At 40.5% G+C, this 21,714-nt stretch overlaps 1 protein-coding gene across 1 annotated transcript; it reads right to left on the reverse strand.

Annotated features, from left to right (window-relative positions):
• Positions 1–53: 53 nt before the first annotated feature.
• LOC120558467 lies at positions 54–20,978 on the reverse strand. The gene is made up of 6 exons (XM_039799481.1): positions 20,801–20,978; positions 2,131–2,460; positions 1,523–1,641; positions 1,271–1,393; positions 895–983; positions 54–746 (listed from the first exon to the last, which is right to left on the reverse strand). Exons 1-6 carry the CDS (start codon positions 20,976–20,978, stop codon positions 734–736), a joined length of 852 nt encoding a protein of 283 aa, XP_039655415.1. The 3' UTR covers positions 54–733.
• Between the last annotated feature and the right edge of the window lie 736 nt (positions 20,979–21,714).

Below are 21,714 nucleotides of genomic sequence, written 5' to 3' on the forward strand. Positions count from 1 at the left end.
ACAGCAAAACTGCAGTAACAAAACATCTGATTTCATATTATAAAATTGCAGCTTTTTACGGTTATTGATTTTGTTACCCAATTACAGTCCGACTCATGCTCCACCTCCCCACAAAAGTGACATGTCTGTCAGGTCATCTGTTGAAAGGAAAAACATAGAAAAACAGCAAGCCTGCTTATTTTCGTCATGTATCCACATGTTGTAATTTATAGTTAAATTAAGAATGATTCTGACAAGTGCATATTGTATTTTGACAGCAACTGTGTTCATTTAACAACACATCCCATAAAAGCATAATACTTACCACTGTCTAGGAAGAGAGTGATGGCGATTTGCAGCCTGTATCGGTTAACATTTTGCAGGTTAAGTAAATTTGCATGAAAATCTACTTCTTGTCTTTTTAAGAGTAGCTCTGCAAACTAAAACAACATTTACTTTATAGAGGTTCCAAGTTACAACCTGTTAGTAACAAAGAGCCTGTATAAAGCCTTACAGAGACAAATCAGTTGTCAGTGAACAACATTTTTGTTTAAGTCATTGTTTGTCTTAAAAACTATTTTTTGTCTAACATTTGTAACTGGACATCAGTGGTATTATACATTGATATGAGAGGGAGGACACTCGTCTGGTTAATAATGTACTTTCAGGGCAAATACACCAAGAGGTGGAGTCGGACTGTTTGGGATGCTGGACTGTCTCACATCTCCACCTTGAGATACTGCATGCCTTTTTTTCACATGAATGCCCTGAAGACAATAATATTAAAAAAGATTATAATCATTAATGTTGGCAGTGCGGCATGGAAATGATAATACATATATATTTCATATATTTATGTGCAAATGTCATTTTTCATTGAAAGTGGACAAAATGTTAATGTTTAGCAATCCTTACCTTGTTGTTTCCAAACATCTTTGGAGGTCTTTTTTGGACTCCCCCAGGGGATCCAAGAATATTAACTTCTTGGATCCTGGGTAAATGACCTTCATAGTTAAGAATCAAGCATTATAAAAATAATATAATAATAAGCCATTGCAGCCATTCATTCTTATTCGTCTGTTAATATTACTCTCCACTGCTCTCTTATCAGCTGATTGTGTGTTAACCTTTCTTAATGAAAAGTTGTTCCAGACACTGTTACCGAAAAAAAATACTACTACTTCTATTTTAAGTTATTCCAAAAATGTTATACTTTATATCATGTCCATTTTTAAGTAATCTGAAGAGTTCATTAGAGTACATCCATGAGATTTACGATACCAATACAGACCTTGAGTCTTGGAGTCCCCCTGTTCCAGATGGAAGTCATAGCAAATGAGTCTATAAATGCTGCCTTTGCTGTGTTTTGACGATTATTGTTATGCACCAATACCGCCAGATGTGCATTGATTGACTGTGAAGAAATATTAAACATATTATATTGTTTTTCAGAAAAGGTGTTGATAGCTCTATAGCTGACATACAAATTAGCCTACATGTAATTTCTAAAAATGTGCACATTGTTTAAATAAGATAATCTCACCTCACTTTCCAACTCCATGTTGGGACCAGTCCTCTTAATGTCCCAATAAAATAATTTATAGGCCCCTATTTTTGAGAGCAGGACATGGGCATCCCTCCCCGCCCAAGCATCCTGTACATCTGTCAAAAACAATGTAAAAACAAATAATGACAATAATCTACAACACCTATTCCAAAAAAAGTTGGGATGCTGTGTAAAATGTAAATAGAAACATAATGTGAGGATTCCCCTTGAAACCCGATATTTAATTGAATAGAATTATTAAATTTTCTGTGCTCATTTTGAATATGATGCCAGCAACATGTTGAAAAAAAAATTTGGGACACACTGCCAACGAAAGACTGGAAAAGTTGTGAAATGCTTAAGGAAAAGAAGTGGTGAAATGTCCCACATTTAGTCATACATTAGCAAGAATGGGAAAACATTTCACATCAAAAATTAAAAAAATTGTTCTTTTTAGTTCCCAGATGCTTGGTTAAAGAGGAGGTGTTGAAGAGAGGTAAACATAATGACGCGGTCCCAACTTTTTGGAGACGTGTTGGCCACAGAAACAGGACAGACAAGAAAATTATTTGTTTGTATATTGAAAATTTAAATATAATACGTACATTTCTCAGCAACAGCTTGTTTGTATTGAAATGCTGCTGAAGTTGCGGCCAGTGGAGCTGCTGGCTGCTGGGTGGCTGCGGCAGGTGGAGCCTCTGGCTCCTGGGGGGCTGTGGCTGGTGTAGCAGCTCGATGCCTTCGAGCTGAGGCTGGTGGAGCTGTGGTCTGCTGGGTGGCTGCAGCTGCTGGAGCTGCTGGCTCCTGGGGGGCTGCGGCTGGTGGAGCAGCTCGATGCCTTTGAGCTGAGGCTGGTGGAGCTGTGGTCTGCTGGGGGGCTGTGGTTGTAGCACCCACTGGAGTGTTGCGTTTGGTTTTATCCCCCCAGTGTGGCACTCAGGGTGTTTCCCTAATGTTGTGCTCGAGCTGGTCACTGTTTATTTTGCACAGGAGTGCTCCATTTTCATCCTGCAGATCAGCACTTTTATGTTCAATTGCTATAATTATGAATGGCCCTACAAAATTTGCGTCCAATTCCCCCCCCCGCCTTCGTTTGTTGGCTCCTAATGTTTTGCCTTAAAACACTGTCCCCGAGGTTTTCTCACTGGCTTTTCCTTTGTTTTTTCGTGTCCCTTGGCCAGGTTTTGTCGAACAAGGTCCATTATCTGTTGTTGTTGTATGTCTTGGGCCACAACTTCCTGCCCCACAACGTCCTCCACAGTGCTGTCAAGCTATACCCAAAATGACATTTCCATTAAACCCATACATATGGGTGTGTTATGCATGTCTGTCATATACACATATAGAGAGATAGAAATAGAAAAAATTATTGAAAAATAAAAATATATGAGAAACCAACCATATAATGCTCAGGGACTTCTGATGGATAGCGAGCCTCTCTGCCGGACATGAGGTAGTAGGGCGAAAATTTGGTTGTTGTTTGTTTTTTTGTTTGGAGACCGAACATTACAGAATCCAGATAATCAGTGTAAATATAACATAGAATTGTATGAGACTATTATTACACATACATATAAAATCTTAATGTAGTAAAAGAAAGAGCTCACCTCTGAATTGTGCCATTCATCTGCTCAACCAAACCATTAGTTTGTGGATGATAAGGTGAGCACAGGCTCCTTTTGATGTTTAGAATTGTGTTGTTGATCTGCAAACATAAGCCAAACTTGTAAGAAGAAATACATTTATTACACATTCAGTGGGACTCCCAAAATTGCAAAGTCATGCAGAAGTCATAACAATATTACAAGAATACATTTTAGTACTAGTTGGTATATTCAATTCAATTCAATTCAATTCAATTTTATTTATAGTATCAAATCATAACATAAGTTATCTCGAGACACTTTACAGATAGAGTAGGTCTAGACCACACTCTATAATTTACAAAGCCCCAACAATTCCAACAATTCCAGTAATTCCCTCAAGAGCAAGCAGTGCGACAGTGGCGAGGAAAAACTCCCTCTTGGGAAGAAAGCGACAGACCCAGGCTCTTGGTAGGCGGGTGTCTGAGGCGGGGGGGAGCGGGTGTTGGGGGGTAACAGTGGCAATAATAGTCACATTAATAATGGAACAGTGACTGGATGTAGCGGGAAGCTGCAGGGTTCAGCAGGACGCAGCATGACATTGCAGGGCATCGCTGAGCTCAGCAGGGAGTGCAGCAGGACCACGCGGCAGCTGCAACCAGGGTCTTGGTGCCAACGTTCTCCAAGGAAAAATACGCTGGGGGAAAAAAAGCATAAGGACTCGGGGAGTAAACTCCCCAGAAGCTAGGATTAGTAACAAGCATTTCTGGGACGGGCTGCACACAAATAGTAATAGTAATAGTAACAGTAATAGAAACAGTAATAGAAAGGGGAGAGGAGAGAGCAGCTCAGTGTGTCAAAGGAAGGAAGGTCGCCCGGGCAGTCTAGGACTATAACAGCGTAACTATAACAGGTAACTAAGAGAGACAGGTCATAAGGAGAGGTAGCTTTTTCGGGCTTAGAACTCTCCCCCTGCCGGATCTGGCTTGGCTGGCCTGCCTCCCTCTACTTTGTTATGTGTTATTAATCTAACAATTATGAAGAGAAGCAGTTGGGCCAGTTAGGTGAACACTGCAACTCCTCACTCCCTAACTATAAGCTTTATCAAATAGGAGAGTTTTATATCAACAACATGTACACAATTTTTGTCTAGGAGTGAGGTAGGCTGCTTACGGAATTGACAAATTCTTTGCCCTGGTCAGTTAAAATGCTTTTGGGGGCTTCAAACTGATGGACACATTTTAGAATGCAAGAAGTCACCTCCTTGGCTGACTTTGATTTAAGAGGGTAAACCTGTGGCCATTTAGTGAATCGTGACACAAATATGTTGATGTCCATTTTCTGTTGTGGACAATTTTCCAACAAGGTCCATCCCTAACAATTCAAATGGTTGAGTGACCTGAAAGTATTGACAAACAAAAGATTTCACATTTAAATTTTATTTCAGACATAATTTGAACAAATTTTATTTTATCCAGCATTATGAAAAGAAGAGCAGGTGGAACCAAAAGCAGAAGACAGATTGCAAAAGAACTGAAGAATAAACATTATTCACTGAAAAAATAATAATATAATATTATTATAGTATATGTGTTGCTAGGGGAAAATAAACAGCCATAACTACTCTTGGCTGAAGAAGATCAAAAGAAGTTCTGCTGCTTTACAGGTAACTCTGAAGTTAAAAAAAAAATTAGTTATTACGTGTAAACTTATGGCATGCAACCCAACTTTTGCAAGCAATTGTCTGATGTCACACAACAATAATGTCACCCGGTGGCAGCTTTTTATAGTCATCCAAGTTTTTCTATTTTTGTTGTCATGGATGTTGGTGTGTGTAAATTCCAAGTCATAAATATCCAACTTCTGAGTTGTCTGTAAAGCAGCATTAATCACTAGTAATACTATCATGAAAACACCAAGTGATGGAATATTTATGTTGCTCTTTTTTATTTAATACTTTTAATTCAATGTTTTTATAATTCTTTGACATACTTTTTAAAAGACTTTTTAAAAAGCCTTTTAACGTTTTTGGATTAACTGACCTTTATTGGGGTGTACTCTATTGGCTTTTTTATTGTTATCGTAGCCACCTGGCATGCAGAGCATTGGGAAACCTGAAAATTATACTTTACTACATACTTTAAATAATAGGAAAACGTCTTTATAAATCATTTTAAATATATATATAAAAATAAGACATATGTATTGCTGACTTACCCACTGATATCAACTGACATCCCAGGCCAATAAAATCTGCGGGATATGCTCTCCCGGGTTTTGGTCTGGCCACAGTGTGCCCCCATGGGGCTGGCATGAAAGTGAAGAAAAATGTTGTCTGCCTCCTCAGCACCACAGACAACTTATGTTTTCACTGTTTTGACAGTCTCTTTATAGCGGGTGTAGTAGAGCTTGTCCCCTAAATGTCGACAAAAAACATGCTGACAAATTGATTTACATAAAACCTAATATGCCTGTACCTGGTAATCACCATGATAATAGTACAAGCTTGAAGAATTATTTGCACATTATTTTTTTAATTTAAATTAATTAATTTAATTAAATTTAAATTAACCTACCTTCAACATCATAAAGGCCAGCTTTTCTTCGAAGGAGCAACTTTTCGGTCTTTGACAAGTTTGCTGGATACTGGCATTTCACTTTATAATTAACTATGTTTTTGTATTCTTCAGGATCCATTTTGAATGATGTCTAATACTGACAGTAGTTTCTTGACTCATAATCACCTTAGCCTCTGACCTCAGACGTCAGGTAACGTGACCATGGGGAATTGTAATTCTTGGCTTTGATGTCATTTTTTTAAACCTCTAAACATTTCTTTTCAAATTAATATAATAAATATAGCCTACAAAAATTTAAACATCGACTTCTGTCACAATGGTGATGAAAAACACAGAAATAACACAAATGATGGCAAGACAGACAAGAGCCATTTTCATTTGTTTTGGGTGTATGACACAAATTGTCCACTGCTGTCACTAGTGTGCTTTTGAGTGATGTCTATTTAGTTAGGAACCTTTCAGCAGGTAACATGGGGTGCTGTTAATCGGAGGAGCACAAATACTTTTTGACTGCATCAAATCGCTGCACATCGCAACGCCCATGTGGATGTGTAAATGTTTGTTGATGGCACTTAATGGACACATGGATTATTGCACGTTCATTAAAAAAACATTGTAATCAATAAATGTCCATCAAAACGCAAAGATGACTACTGGAGTCTATGATTTCAACAGTAGGCTACTGAGTGGTGTAAGGTAGAAGAGAGCGCGTTAGCTAGTTTACTAGCCATAGACTGTTTGTTTCAAGTCCGTATATCAGCCCCTCAGTGGCTTTAAGTTGTTAGGCTTAGCCATTATAAGACCCTTTGCATGTTAGAGGATGGGGTACAGATTATATCAGGTGAAACAGCCTGATATTTTGTGTATCCCCTCTGTAACTTTTGCTATAAAACAGCAGACATCTCCATATTATCTCAAGTTATTTATTGTGACCTGGTAGACACAGAAAATAGCACACATGATGGCAGGACAGACCTTTTGCATGTTAGGAGAGGGAATACACATTATATCAGGTGAAAAACGGCCTGATATTTTGTGTATCCCCTATGTAACTATTGCTAGAAAACAGCACACATCTCCATATTGTCTCAGGTTGTTTACTGTGACCTGGTAAAGTCACAAAATAACACACATGATGGCAGGACAGACCCTCTGCATGTAAGGGGAGGGGGTACAGATTATAGCAGGTGAAAACGGCCTGATATTTTGTGTATCCTCTCTGTAACTTATATGGCAGACAGGTGAACAAAGCAGTTGATTGAAAAGCCACATTAAACTAAATTAAAAAAGAAATAATGTTAGAGGGCAAGGAGGGTCGGGTTAGCAAAGAGGAGGAAAACATATTATTCATTAACCTGTATGACTAACGTAGATAGGCCTATAGCTAAGGAGCATGTCAATATGGAACTTTGGAAAACAATGTCCATTAATCCACAATAATAAACGACGCATTAAACAATTCACACGTCGCCTTAATGTAACAGACAAATAAACGTATTTATGTAGATAAATGAGAGCCTTGTTACTATGGAAACCCCTGTTGAGTCTTCCACTATGTAACTTTGAGCTGCAGCTGTAGTTCCAATGAGACAACCATTAGGGGGACCGAAGCTCCGCTCCCAGTGCACGCTCGCTCCCGCGGCCAGGGGATACAAATCCTGGCGGGGATAAGCATAGATATATAATGGGGATAAGTACCTCGCACGACACCGGAACAAAGACGGCACGTCTCACTTTATTCAACCACAATACAGTCAATACAACACGTTATCCACTTCCGCTTTCCCCTTCACAATAAAAGCTCTATGGTTTACTGTAACTTCCTCTTAACCTTCACGAGAAGTAACACATTCAAATACCTTACACTTAAACAACATTTAAGCTCTTCTGTGTTTAAATAAATAATATTTAATAACGCTTCTAGAATCAGATATCTAGTTAAAATAGTTTGTAGTAGTTTATTTTGAACATGTGTATATATACTGTATATATATATATATATATATATTATATATATATATATATATATATATATATATATATATAGTAACAGATAAATAAGAACATGTACATCTCAGAACAATCTTCCAAAATTATTGTAAGTGATTAAAATAAGAAATTCCCAAGTTCATAAAGGAGTAGGAAGAAGTTAAAAAAATAAACCTTTTCTGGTCCTACCCCCTTTTTCTATTTTTATCATTTATTTAATACAAAACAATTTGATGCTTCACTTATTTATACATGTTTACATACACATACACCATATATCTACCTACCTACACTCACATACACACGTATACACAGACACACATGCATACACATAGTAGACACACATGCATACACATAAACGCACATGCATACACATACACACACATGCATATACACACACACACTTACACTTGTTTTTTCTTCTTTCCATCTATGTTCTTCATTTCCTTCTATCTATATCAAACCAAATAATAACCCATCCAAACTAGACTTAGTTTATAAGCCCAGGTGATAGTATTGTATACTGACTGTATACTATCACCTCAAGTCCTTTTCGTATCCATTCAATATATTCATTTTAAATATCAGTAACAGAATGAATAACAAATTATTTCATTAAGGAAATGATGGAATAGTAACAAATTTCTGCTATAGGGTTGTGTGGTTGCATATTGAGAAACGACAGATTGACAACACTTTGATAATTGTAATTAAAGATATAAAAGCAAAGATCCTCTAAACTAAAGAAAGAGCATTTCAAGCAGCGCCAACGGTATGAAACTGTACACACTTCTGTCTCCTAAAGGGGCGTGGCCTCATTTGAACGTGTAGTAAATGTTGTGTGGATGGATGAAAAGTTATATTTGAATAATTTATTTTAGTGTCAGAAAGTTCTGGAGATACGTGGCCTGTTGAAGAACGGCTCCAATATTTACTTTGATGACTACGGGTTGAAAGGATCGCTCATTATCTGTGTTCACGTTAACTTACAATAGATCTTTATTCTCATTGTTTTCAACCACGAAACACAGTTTAACAGCTCTCAATAATGACAGTTAAATCACAGACAAACAGAAATATAAAATGTAACCCTCATGTTGTCCTTGGGTCAAATTTGAACCGTTTTTAAAGTTTCTACATCAGAAAATTGAGGGGGGGGGGTGGTTCAAGAAAACTGCCTCAGGATGGAACTTGTTTTGGTAGAACATTTGCACCCCCGCAAAAGAAAACTCCACATACAATATTAAATGAAGTTAACTGTTGACACAATACAGTAACGTGAGCTATTTAAATTAGCTGATACATGGTTAAACCTCATTGGCTCTTACCAATGTATCTCCGTGTGTACTTCGTCCACAACAATCCCACCAATCAGTCCCAAAACGTCCCAGTTAGAGTGGAAATGCCCTAAACATATTCTTTGTAAATCTTTACAATCATTCCCTGAAAGAACCAAGCAGGCCTGACTTGTTGCACCGTCCACATTTTCCTTAAAATTTGACATTTTCAGCCTGTAACGTTGCTCGATGGACTATAGGTCAGTATATGGTCTATTATGGAAAATGATGATCCAGCTAACTACAAATTGTTGTGACCTGATACACAATGCTAGGTTATTGGTTAAGTTGTACAATGTAGAAGCTGTCAACTGTTGTGTATCTTTCTTGTTGCCATTTCACTCTTTACTTTACTAGTTATTTAAACTACTAGGGCCTATATATAAAATTAGAAGTTTACTTGCTGACACAGAAGAAATTGTCAGAAGAAATAAATCAAAAGGCCATTTCCATTCAAATCAACGTAGCAGAATGGTCAGAGCGGCAGCCATTTATATGTGTACCATTGCCATGGTAACGTATAAACTTCAGTATAAGCCGACTTCCGGCGAGTCACGGAGCTGAGGTTTTGCAGCAGCGGACAAACGAGCCGTGGAATAGTAATGTTACGAGGCAGAGAGCCAGCCGCTGAATAAGTCAAATTAACTTCATGCTTCATCCACATAAAGCACGTTGCTATCGCCCCGAGTGACAGCTCATTTTCTGTGAACGATGTGGCGAGGGGGTAACGTTAAGGTGGAGTTAGGAAGCTAACATTAGCCAACTAACACCGGCTGGCTGGCTGGTTCTGCCGTGCTTTTAAGCTGCATCGGTTACAGAGAATGAGCTGAACAGTGGGCTAGGTCTAAAGTTAGCGGTCTGCTGACCCACTGCTGCTGGGTCCAACGTTAGCGGTCCGCTGACCCACTGCTGCTGGGTCCAACGTTAGCGGTCCGCTGACTCACTGCTGCTGGTTCCAACGTTAGCGGTCCGCTGACCCACTGCTGCTGGGTCTAACGTTAGCGGTCCGCTGACCTCCTGCTGCTGGGTCTAACGTTAGCGGTCCGCTGACTCACTGCTGCTGGGTCTAACATTAGCGGTCCGCTGACCCACTGCTGCTGGGTCCAACGTTAGCGGTCTGCTGACCCACTGCTGCTGGGTCTAACTGCTAACCAGTTGTCGCTGGGTCTAACTGTTCCTCCTTATTCCCTCCGAAAACGTCTCCCGAGCTGCGTCGGGAGGCTTTCCTCCTAGCGAGCTTTCGACACAGTTTACGGCCCCACTGAAGTATTGTCACTTTATTGCTTGAACATGATACACAAAATAAAAATGTGTGTATTGAATAAACTCCCATATTGATACATGATTAATAGTGAATCTTGCTAAACAGTTAGTTAGTTAGAAAGAAGTGAATATATGTGTGGGCCCTATAAAATATCGGATGGTTACATTTGTCTGATTTCTTGATTATAATTGATTATATGACAGACATTACAAGACAAAACAATATCTAATACAATATTTAAAATAAGAGTGTACTTTTTCCTACCACACAATATAATGTATTCTATCTAGATGTTGATACATAAAGATTTGTGTTTGATACTTGAGTTTTGCTTGGACTTAAAGGCGCAAACGTTATTCCATGTCACCAGTCTCAGGTTCAGAAGAGTCTCCAGTCTGGTCTTCAGTCACTGGTTGTAAATGTGGTTGTGAGTTCCTGGCTGGTTCTGGTCGTCCACAGTCCTCTCCATCAGCTTCTGTTACCATCGGACCAACACATTTATGTCTTTTGACAAGAGAACGCCCAGCAAATCTTTTGTTACAAACACTGCAGCTGAATTTTCTTTCTCTTGTGTGGACTGCCATGTGTGACCGTAAATTTCCTCTCTGTGTAAAAGATGCATTACAGACTGAGCAGCTGAAAGGTTTTTCTCCAGAATGAGTCATCATGTGGTTCTTCAGGTGTCCACGTTCAGTGAATGCTTTACCACACTCCGAGCAGCTGAAAGGTTTTTCTCCTGTGTGGATTCTCATGTGGTTCTTCAGGTGTCCATGTTCAGTGAAAGCTTTACCACACTCCGAGCAGCTGAAAGGTTTTTCTCCTGTGTGAGTTCTAATGTGTTTTTGTAAATGTCCACTCTGTGTAAAATATTTCTTACAGACTGAGCACCTAAAAGGCTTCTCTCCTGTGTGAGTGATCATGTGTCTCTTTAGGTGTCCACTTTCGGTAAAAGCTTTATCACACTCCGAGCAACTGAAAGGCTTTTCTCCTGTATGAGTTCTCATGTGTATCTTCAGATATGACTCACGGTTAAATCTTTTCCCACACTCAGAGCAGCTGAATGTTTTCTTACATCTTGAATCATGCTTCAGAGAGTTCAAAGTTGACTGAGGTTCTCTGGTCTCCTTCCAATCAGCACTGTCATCAGTCTCAGGTTCAGAAGAGTCTCCAATCTGGTCTTCAGTCACTGGTTGTAAAAGTGGATGTGAGTTCCTGGCTGGTTCTGGTCCTCCACAGTCCTTTCCATCAGTTTCTGTTTCCATGTGTTGAGTTCGTCTTTGACGAAGCTGTGAGGACTGATTTTTCTCTTCATCATCTTCACTCTTCACAGGGACAGGAGTGAATGGGAACTTGGTGATATCAGCCTCCTCCAGCCCTTGAAGCTGTTCTCCCTCCTGACTGCTCCACAGTTCCTCTTTAATGTGTGGGGGGGGCTCTGGCTCCTCCTGGTCCACACTGGAGCTACCCTCCTGCTGCTTAGGGGGAACCTCTTCTTTAACCACTGACTGCTGATGAACATCTGCAGGAAACACAAATTGAGGAAAACTGGGACGTCAGACAAAACCAAGACAACTGCACCATTCAACAACTTGCCTCTGTTTAGGAACAATCACAACCCCTGACATTTTCATAACAGAAAGGTCTGGAGGTCATTGAAAGCAAACTGTAACCTGGAGAAGGCCTGGCTGGTTTGTGGTGAAAAGAATGCTATCACCTGCATACAAATGAGCATTACAACACTGAGCCAGAACATATACAGTATATAATTTCAGGGGATCTAAAATTGAACCATTACGATCAATCAACCAGCAACCTTGGGTTGCATCGCCTCGGCCACCAGGTTCATGGTGTTTGTGTCTTTCAAAGAGAACTCAACTATTTAGTGACTGGGACTTCATGAAGGGATGCATAGATACTAGTCTGTTTTCTCCACAAGTGGGCTCTGCAAATCAAAAAAAAAACCTAGGCCAATCGGGAATGCATCAGGATTTGTTAATCCACACGCCCTAAATGGTTCCCTACTCCTGCTGACGTGAAGATGGAGGTGCTGAGGGCTCACCGTATAGGATCAGAGCGCAGTACAGGTGGGTACCCACACATTGATCTGCAAGAAGCTACGGTGCAGACTGTGAGCGGATCTGAAGGCAGCCAGAGGCTCTCAGCTCAAGGTGAACCTTGTCCTCACCTTATCACGCTCTTGCCGACAGGGCTACCCTTTGAAATGGTCATTGCCCCCTGTCACTTTAATAACACCACTTATGTCATATTGTTGTATGCTGATCGATTAGTCTAATTAATTTGCATATTATTCGAAAGATCGTTTTCATTATTACTTGATAAGTATAACAATTAACCCAAAATAAAAATAAAAAAAGTCATTAATATTTCAATATTTTATTATTAATGTTCAAATGACTGTGACCAGCACACACAAGGCCCCCTTCATTTTTCATCTCATCTGATCAATCACATAGAGCTGTCAAAACTGGTCAAAAATGACTTTTAAATGTTCCTTCTAAAAAACACACAAAAGGTTCGAACTATTGGAATAACTATTTTTGCACATTATGTCCTGTAATAGAAAATCACATATTTGTCTTTTAACATATCTTACTATTGACTTGTGCTTTAAGTTTTTAGCAGCATGAACTCTTTACCCCTATATTGATGTATGGATCCTGATAGCCAAACTTTACGTTCTTCTGTTTATCTAAAGTGCAGAGACTGGTTTTTTTCTACCTCCCATTTTTCTGTGAGACCGGCAGCCTACGCATCTAGGCTACAGTGTCCGCTATTTTTTTTGCCAGCTTTCCTTCCTGTTTTAGGAAGCAGTGACTGTATTGCGGTTGTTAGGTTAGGTGAAGCCGGGTAACTGAAAGAAATCCAGCATGTTGATCTTGCTTCGTAGTAGCCTACAGGCTGCCGGTCTCACAGAATTCTGTGAAATGAACACGGCCCCTTAACTCAAAAACTGTGGCAGTTTCACAGATTCGCCGAAAATTCTGTGACGGGCCCACGGATGCGATGCATGTAGGTCAATGACAGGCATCCATTGTCTACGCACAGATTCCCTGATCACAGCACGTTTATTTCTGTACAGAGAAGCTGTATACAGCTTTGCTATTATTGGTATTTTTAGCCCAATAACCGCTGTTTTAATCAACATTTATTCACCAGATCTTATCATGGTTTAATTGTATATCTTTTAATGTTATTATTTTGGTCTATTTTGGCCAGGGAAGCTGGATTGCTTTGTTGTTTTGATATTTTTTAAACTATAATACTACATCTAGCAACATATATGTAGATATTATCATAGTATGCATTTCTTTATTTTAATAATATTATTTTGGTATTATTACTGGTGAAATATTACAGTAGGCTATGCTGTAAGAAAGAACAGATATGATCAGAGTTGGGCGGATTCAAAGCCGATTTCCCACAATGCAATGCCGGCATTCATTTCAGAGAACGATCAGCGGGTCTTTAACGCCAGCATCGCTTCAATATACATATATATAATCAGTGGTTTTGTCACCAGCAACAACACGTTGCTCAGCTTTGTTCCAGTAAGTTATGCACCGTAATAATGTTTAAAAAAATCTGCGTGTATCTATGGTCCTGGTAGGCTTAAATTGACTTAACAGCGCCACCTGCTGTTGTGGAGTGCAAATTACAGGACATTTGTTAGAAAATTTATCTGCATTTGTGTGTGGATCTGAGGGCATTTGTGTGTGGATCAGCAAGGCGGAAAATTTGTGCCAGAAGTCAGTCAGTCAGTCAATCAATCAGTCAATCAATCAATCAATCAATTTGTATAGCGCTTTACAACAACCAGCAGATATCCAAAGTGCTTCACATCAAGAACTAAGAATAGAACAACATATCTTGCAATAAGAAGAATGAAACGTAGAAAACAGTAGAATCATAAAAAGGTTACATAGAAACAGGAAGAGGAAATTGTCACACCACTACTGAGTATTAAAAGCCATTCTAAACAGGTAGGTTTTGAGTTTAGACCTGAAAAGAGCAACATCTGTAGTTGTGCGAATATCAGGGGGTAACTTATTCCAGAGTCTCGGGGGAGCAACCGCAAAAGCCTGATCACCCCATCGTTTGTACCTTGACCTTGGCACTTCTAAAACCAGTTGGTTAGAAGACCGCAAGGACCGACTGTGCTCACGCAGGGTTAAAATCTTGGATGAGTACTCCGGGGCCAGGCCATTAAGGGCCTTAAAAACAAATAAAATCTTAAAATCTATTCTAAAACGCAGAGGGAGCCAACGTAGGGTGTAAAGAACGGGAGTGATGTGTGCACGTCTAGATTTATTTGTTAAAAACTGAGCAGCAGCATTTTGCACATGTTGAAGGCGTGAGATGGAGGTTTGATTCAAACCAAAATAGAGAGCATTACAGTAATCCAACCTTGAACTAATAAAAGCATGGATCGCCTTTTCTAGATCATGCCTGTTAAGGAATGGCTTAACTTTAGCTAGGAGACGGAGCTGGAAAAAGCTCATTCTAACAACATTGCTGATTTGTTTGTCAAATTTCATGTTGCATTCAAAAGTAACCACCAAATTTCTGACAGCTGGCTTAAAGTATGAAGCCAGTGCTCCCAAACTCAAAGATGGACCGTTTGTCGTGGCTGAAGTACTGAAGATGATACACTCCGTTTTATCTTCGTTCAAGTTAAGAAAGTTTTGTGACAGCCACAACTTAATATCATTAATACAATTAAGCAGGGAGTGTAGTGCGACACTGTCATTCAGTTTCATAGGCAAATAAATTAGCAAATCATCTGCATAACAGTGAAAAGACAGGTTGTGCTTTCCTATAATAGCCCCCAACGGCAACATATATAAAGAAAACAGGATTGGGCCAAGAATTGAACCCTGGGGTTGTTGTGGCAAACAACGTGTATTAATGTGATATAGATAGGAGATGTCGATGTGTCTGCCTGATGGAAGTCACAGACTTTCTCGGTCTTACTGCTTCCAGCGGCTGCCTTCCTCAGTGCTACACAAAGACTCTCCCCCCTCATGCAGTCTTCAGTTGCTGTGTAGCTGCTGACAATCCACAGATGGTCTGCCGTTATACAGTCGCTAATAGCCACGATGATATACCACTGAAGCAGTCGCGCTAGTTGCGGATAGTCCATCCGGTGAAAAGTTCATACCAAAAACGCCTTAAGCGTAAACATTCAAAATGCAAGATCAGCAAAATGACTTCATACAGTGGAAAATCCCCAGAAGAGGTGGTCTTAGGCCTAAAAAGTAGCCAATTGAAGCTTTACACGCATGTTCTGAGAGTGATCATTAGAGCATTTTTCAGGGGGAGGATCTCTCTTTTTGGACGATATAAAGTGGAGTTAGACAAAGGAATCTTTAGCAAGCTTACCGGTACTTGCTCGGGCTTTCTTGTGTGTTGATTTTCTTTCGTGCACATTAAAGCTCTTTTTCTAATCTGATTCCCTTGACTGCTGCGTAACTCTTTTATAACTCTTAAAACTTGCACCTAAAGCGAGTAACGAGGATCATAGAGCGGTCGCAGCAAGCGGTGGAGTCTGCGCGGCTTATCTGGCCTTGAGCTGCGGACACTTCAAATTTACTTCCTCAGTTTGGCGAGCCAGCCAGGAGGAGGACGAGACGAGACCTTTCTGATCCCGGGAGGAACTTGCATTCTGAAGTACCAGGGGCCCAAACATATATCAAAGGTAGGCAGAGCCATTTTTTCTGCTAATACTGAGTGTTGACGGAGTGCAAGTCTCGCCCAGGTGGAAAGCGTCAGAAGTCGTTTTTCTCTCCCAAAAGAACCTAGAGGAAATTTTAGTAAATTGGCACAAAGTGAATGGCTAGAATAACTAACAAAAACACTGCCAACAGGAATCAGATGTGAAAAAATATATGTTGTTTGTCTTGAAATACCATGGTTTGAAGGCTGAGACTAATAACTTGAAAGTGTAAGGAGTAAGGCTAGAGGACATATGAAGGTGTACAGCTGTAAATCAGACAGACAGGAAAAAGAGGTATAGTTTCGGTCTCGGCGCCTTTGTTTGTAGCACCGGCGCATAAGGTCAAGGTCGCGAGGCTGCAGCAGGAGGCGCGAGCAGGAAGATCATTACCGAGAAAGTCAGAATAAAAGGAAAGGCACATAATAGGATCTAGCTCAGGGGTGGCTGAGAGAGTTTTTTAAAGGGGTACAAAAAAAAAGGGATAAAATAACAGAAAATAACAAAAAAAAGAGGTTATTGCGCCGAGGGGAGGCGAAGTGCGCGGGTCATTCAGGGCGAATGACTTAAACGGCCCAAGGGGGGCTAAGGTTTTTTTAGGGAAGAAACCTTATTCCGCCAAGGAGGCGATGAGCGCAGTCATTTAGGGCAAATGACTTAACCTCATGGAAAACAAGGTATAAAAATAAAAAAATATATAAAAAAAAAAACAACCCCGAGAGCAAGCAAACAGTGGAACTAAGGAGAGAGGTGGAGTAGAGTGTAAATTCAGAGTTCACGGCTGTGGGGAGGGGCTCACGGCCAGTAGTTCAGTTGTGGCTATAAGATAATAGCGGGCAGTATTACTCTATTTTTGCAAAGTTGGATCCGACAGCTTGTAAATCGACAACCTAGATTACAAGCACAGCTAGAATACTGCTCACTCTCTCTCTTCTCTCTCCCTCTCTCACTCTCTCTCTCTGTCTCACACACATTTTCCCTTTACACACACACACCCACACACACACGTATTTAACAGCGCACACACACATTTACATCCCCACACACACACCCAAAGACATATATCATATATACACACCCACATTCACATCTCTCTCTCTCTCTCTCTCTCTCTCTCTCACACACATTTTTTACACACACATACTTACACTTACATAACGCACACACATTTTCACCCCCCCCACACACACACATTCAAAAACATATATCACATATACACCCACACTCACACACACACACACACACACACACTAACGCACCCACATTTTTCATCCCTACACACACACACATTCAAACACATATCATACATATACCCACCCACACACACACACACACACACACACACACACACACACACACACACACACACACACACACACACACACACACACACACTGTATCTATCTTGCACACACACACACACACACACACACACACACACACACACACACACACACACACACACACACACACACACACACACATATCATCCTCAAACCACACACACACACACACACACACACACAAATTCTGTTTTGGAAAAATATAAAAAGTTGTGCGGTGATAAGAATACGCAGCTGAGCAATTGTGAACTGTATTTAATCGGTAGATTTTTGGATTAAAAACAAAATCAAATAGAGCACTAATTGCGGGTAATATAGCACAACCGTTTCGAGTTATAACACCTGTCAGGACGGATTGATATAGTAAAAACGAAACAAAGGCCTTAGGGCCCACGAGCGCGTATCACTGACAGCCCATGACTAGTAAATGCCGAAAAACCATAAAGTGAGTTAAAAAGAAGGTAGATAAAGAAGCAAACGGTTTTGGTTAATGAGAGTGGAACAGTAAGGCAGGTATATGAAAGGATAAGATGAAAAGGATCAGGAGAGGAAAGTGAACGTATGGAAAGAAAGTGAAACAAGAATGCTAAATTACTATGTTTTTATTAAATAAAGTAATAAAAAAGAAGGAAGAACGAGTAGAGGGAAAAGTAAGTGTAAGTAATATATGTTGTCGGTATGGGGCATACAAGGGTTTTATGTTGGGTTGGAGGAATAGACCATAGTTGTGGTATGTTGCTAGAATTGAGTGATTTGTGGAGCTACGTGGACAGAGTTTAAGGGAATATTATTATTATCACTGCAAAAGTAAAGTCACTTTCATAAGGTTAAGTAAAAAGACAATTGGAGCTGAATTGAATAAAACATGGGGAAATTTAGTTTAACAATTTAGTCACTAAATGGGTACTAAAATGCTTTGATTGTCATTTGTGGCAATTATCATAAGGAGTTATGTATTACAGTTTAAAAGCTAAGGTGGGTTGTTTAAAGTTGACACATACAAACTGTAGTCATAAGAGAATTGACACCTGAAGCAATATGTAAGTTGACAGGTTGTAAAATTCATTTAGTCACAGGCAGACATAGGTCATAATTAGAACATAGAAAAACACAGAGAAGCCAAGGAGACACACACACACACACGCAGACACAGTCACATATACAGTGCATACACAGCACTGTGGGTTAAGAGTAAACCATACATTTTAGCACAAACACACACACAGCTAATTAGAGGGCATCCCAATTTTTCCACACCCATGAAGAACAGGATTGATTTATTGACGACAAGCACAATACACCCAATATTCTTACATCAACACACACTATCATGCACACTGGAGAGGAAGGCCAAGCAGGTGAAAATGACAGTACCAAAAGTGACAGCAGAGGAAAATGCTGTGCAAACAGAATCCAGTGAAAGCTAATATTATTTGGAAAATCTCTAAAAAGTGGGTACAGCAAACAAAAGGTTTCTCAATCTGTGGCTCACGGGAGGGACTTTTGATTTGGCTAAGTGTGGGGATTTACAGACACTACGAGCAGATTAAACAAGAACAAGAGCAAAAAAGATGTCTGCAAACACACAAGCTTCCAGGACACGGGACCAGAAGGTCAAAGAACTGGTGCAGAAGGCAGTGAGCATGAGTGAGTTCAACCACTATCGAGCATCATTGTGGCTGGCAATGAGGACTACATCTCCAACCCGAATAAATCCTGCCATGCTCAGAAGACAGCCAATTGGGGACAGTTGCAGAAGTCCACAGGAAACAGAGGCAGGGGTATGGCACCGACCCAGAGGAGGACCCTCTGTAAAGAACTATGTTCAGACAGACTGTGGTAAAGCAACTCCCAGGTCAAGCATCCAAATGCAGCTGACAAGAGACTGAGGAATATGACGGCAGAAACTTCTGTCTGGTCATGAGGCAAAGCTGGCAGTTATGAGACACTCAGAGACCTGTCTGCCAAAGAAGCAGAGGAGGAGGCTCCGGACTGCAGCATCAAGATATGCAAACGACCAAGAATGAAACTTCCTCAAAGACACCAGAAATATCAAGAGGACAAGGAGGGCAACCTTAAGCTGGTGCAAATCTAAAGGCAGACAGGGAAAACATCATCTGGCTCAGAGGATAGGAGCCAGAGTGTCAATGAAATCTGCACCTACGGGCATGACGGAAAAAGCAGCAGCTATGCGTGAGTGTTAAAATCCTGATGCATGCCGTACCTTTTTCCAGTGTGCTTGAGTTAAGATTAAGGGTTTATAAATATAACCTACATACTAAAAATTAGAGTAAGAAGAATGTATTGGTTCCCCCAGAGAAATTGATGAGGTGTAGTTGTTCACAGTCAATTTAAAAAGGATTGCACATATACTATTAGATTATATGAAGTAGAATGTAAGAAGCTGCAGTGAACATTTTAAATCCACTGTTCCATCTGAAAGTCTCCCACCGATTGTATCATGCCATAACTATGGAAGAAATTATTGGCTAAGTAAAATTAAACTGGTTTAACTATCTTATTATTGAAGAAGCAGCTACAGGAAGTCAAGTATTATAGGAAATTTGGTTAGGACACAACGTAGGATGCATCAACTCAGCCCAGTCTGTGCGAATAACATTGAAAAAGGAAGCTGTTGAGCCTCCCCTGAATGTACTTGTTGACATTTAGCCACTTCAGTTTTGGAAAATGCTTGTGACAGGTGTCCAAATTGATGTCATACTAAAATTCTTTCTACTGCCAATCTCTCTCCTACATTTTGCCATTAGGAATGCGCACCGATTAGATCACTGCGCAAGGGGGGGAAGTGATAAGACGTTTACAAGCAGTATGGTGGTCTCCATTTCTGGCAGGATGCTGCAGGAGTGTGACGTTTGTGCAGAAAAATTTGAACTTTTTGCGATTTATTCCACCACCGGACGGACCATTCCGACATCTGATGTTAGGGAACCAGTGACCTAACAGAATCAGGTATGCTCTGGGTGCCGGCTTTACCTCTAGCACTAATGTCTATGTTAACATGTACTAACACGCACATAACCCCCGCATGAAATGCTTACGGGACATCCCACGCTTGTTTTTTGTTTTTTCAAAAGTCCGATTGAATGACCTCCACTCGAACAGCTGGAAGATAAATTGATCAGCTATCTAACCCAAATGTATCAAATCCATGAGTGTGTTTCAACAGGTGAAAGGTGCCACGGAAGAAAGATGTGCAGAGATTCCAGAAAACCTAATTCAGATAACTCCTGGAGATTGGGTATACATCCTATATCCAAGTGTACGAACGAAGGTGGGACCAACCAAGACGGGAAGGCCTATTGAAAGTCCTATTAGTAACACCAACAACCCTCAGAGTAGAAGGTAAGACGTATTAATTCCATCTTAACCATCGCTGCAGAGCAAATGACCCAACCAGAGTACATGAAGCAGTTAGGGGAGGAGCATACAGAGCAGAACCTTCTGGATCAGGAGGGCGGCGGTGACACCACCCCACAGGGGAGTGACGACACCAATGCCGCAGAAGAAAAGATTGGGCGTTGCATGCAGTAACACAACCAGTAGTAGGACAGCGAGCAGTAGGTCCACCTCCAGTTCCACCAGTAAGTTACCAAAGGGCAGTCCCATTATTCAGGCAAATAGGCAGATGGCCCACCCAGCAAAACCTGAACAGACGGCCGGGAGAAAGGGGAAAAACCATGGGTTTTGAGACACAAGCAACTGATGGCAACACTGTAATATTATCAACAAAAACAAAAAAAAAAGAAAAAGGGGGGGGGGGGTGCTTGAGTCAAAGGAAAATACCATCAAACAAAGACATAAATCTCACCTACACAACGTCACACGCGGTAGTCAATCATAGCCGGAATCCAGAGGGCATTACCCTCAAAGGTTATCTAATCCACGAGCACTGCCAAGTTAAAGGTGAGGCAATAGTGATGAACTCAAATGTGGGCAAAGTTTTTGTTTCAAAGTGAGCTCAGCGGAGTTTATGACTAGACAGCAGGCCCAGCAACTGGTAGAATTACACCTAGAAGAACGAACCAGAACCACTAGATCTGTATCGACTGGGCCCCAGGAGACATTTGAAAAACTGAAAATTTCCCAATGGAAGTCTAATGTCTTTTACCAGTGGTTGGAGTACTCCGCTAAACAGATAACCAGAAAGGATTGTATAGCCTGTTATAATGCCAAAAGGCTACCCCAAATACAGCCATTACCTGGAAGTGAGATAGGAGCCTGTTTAAAGTATCGCGAGTGTTTTGCACCCTGCACGATGCAGATGGCCGGAAGTAACAGTAAACCACAGTGGCCAAATGAAGTATGCCCAAGACGAATTTTAAAACGAAACGTTAAGGACGAC

This window comes from Perca fluviatilis, chromosome 5 (assembly GCF_010015445.1).
Source record: "Perca fluviatilis chromosome 5, GENO_Pfluv_1.0, whole genome shotgun sequence".
NCBI lineage: Eukaryota > Metazoa > Chordata > Actinopteri > Perciformes > Percidae > Perca > Perca fluviatilis.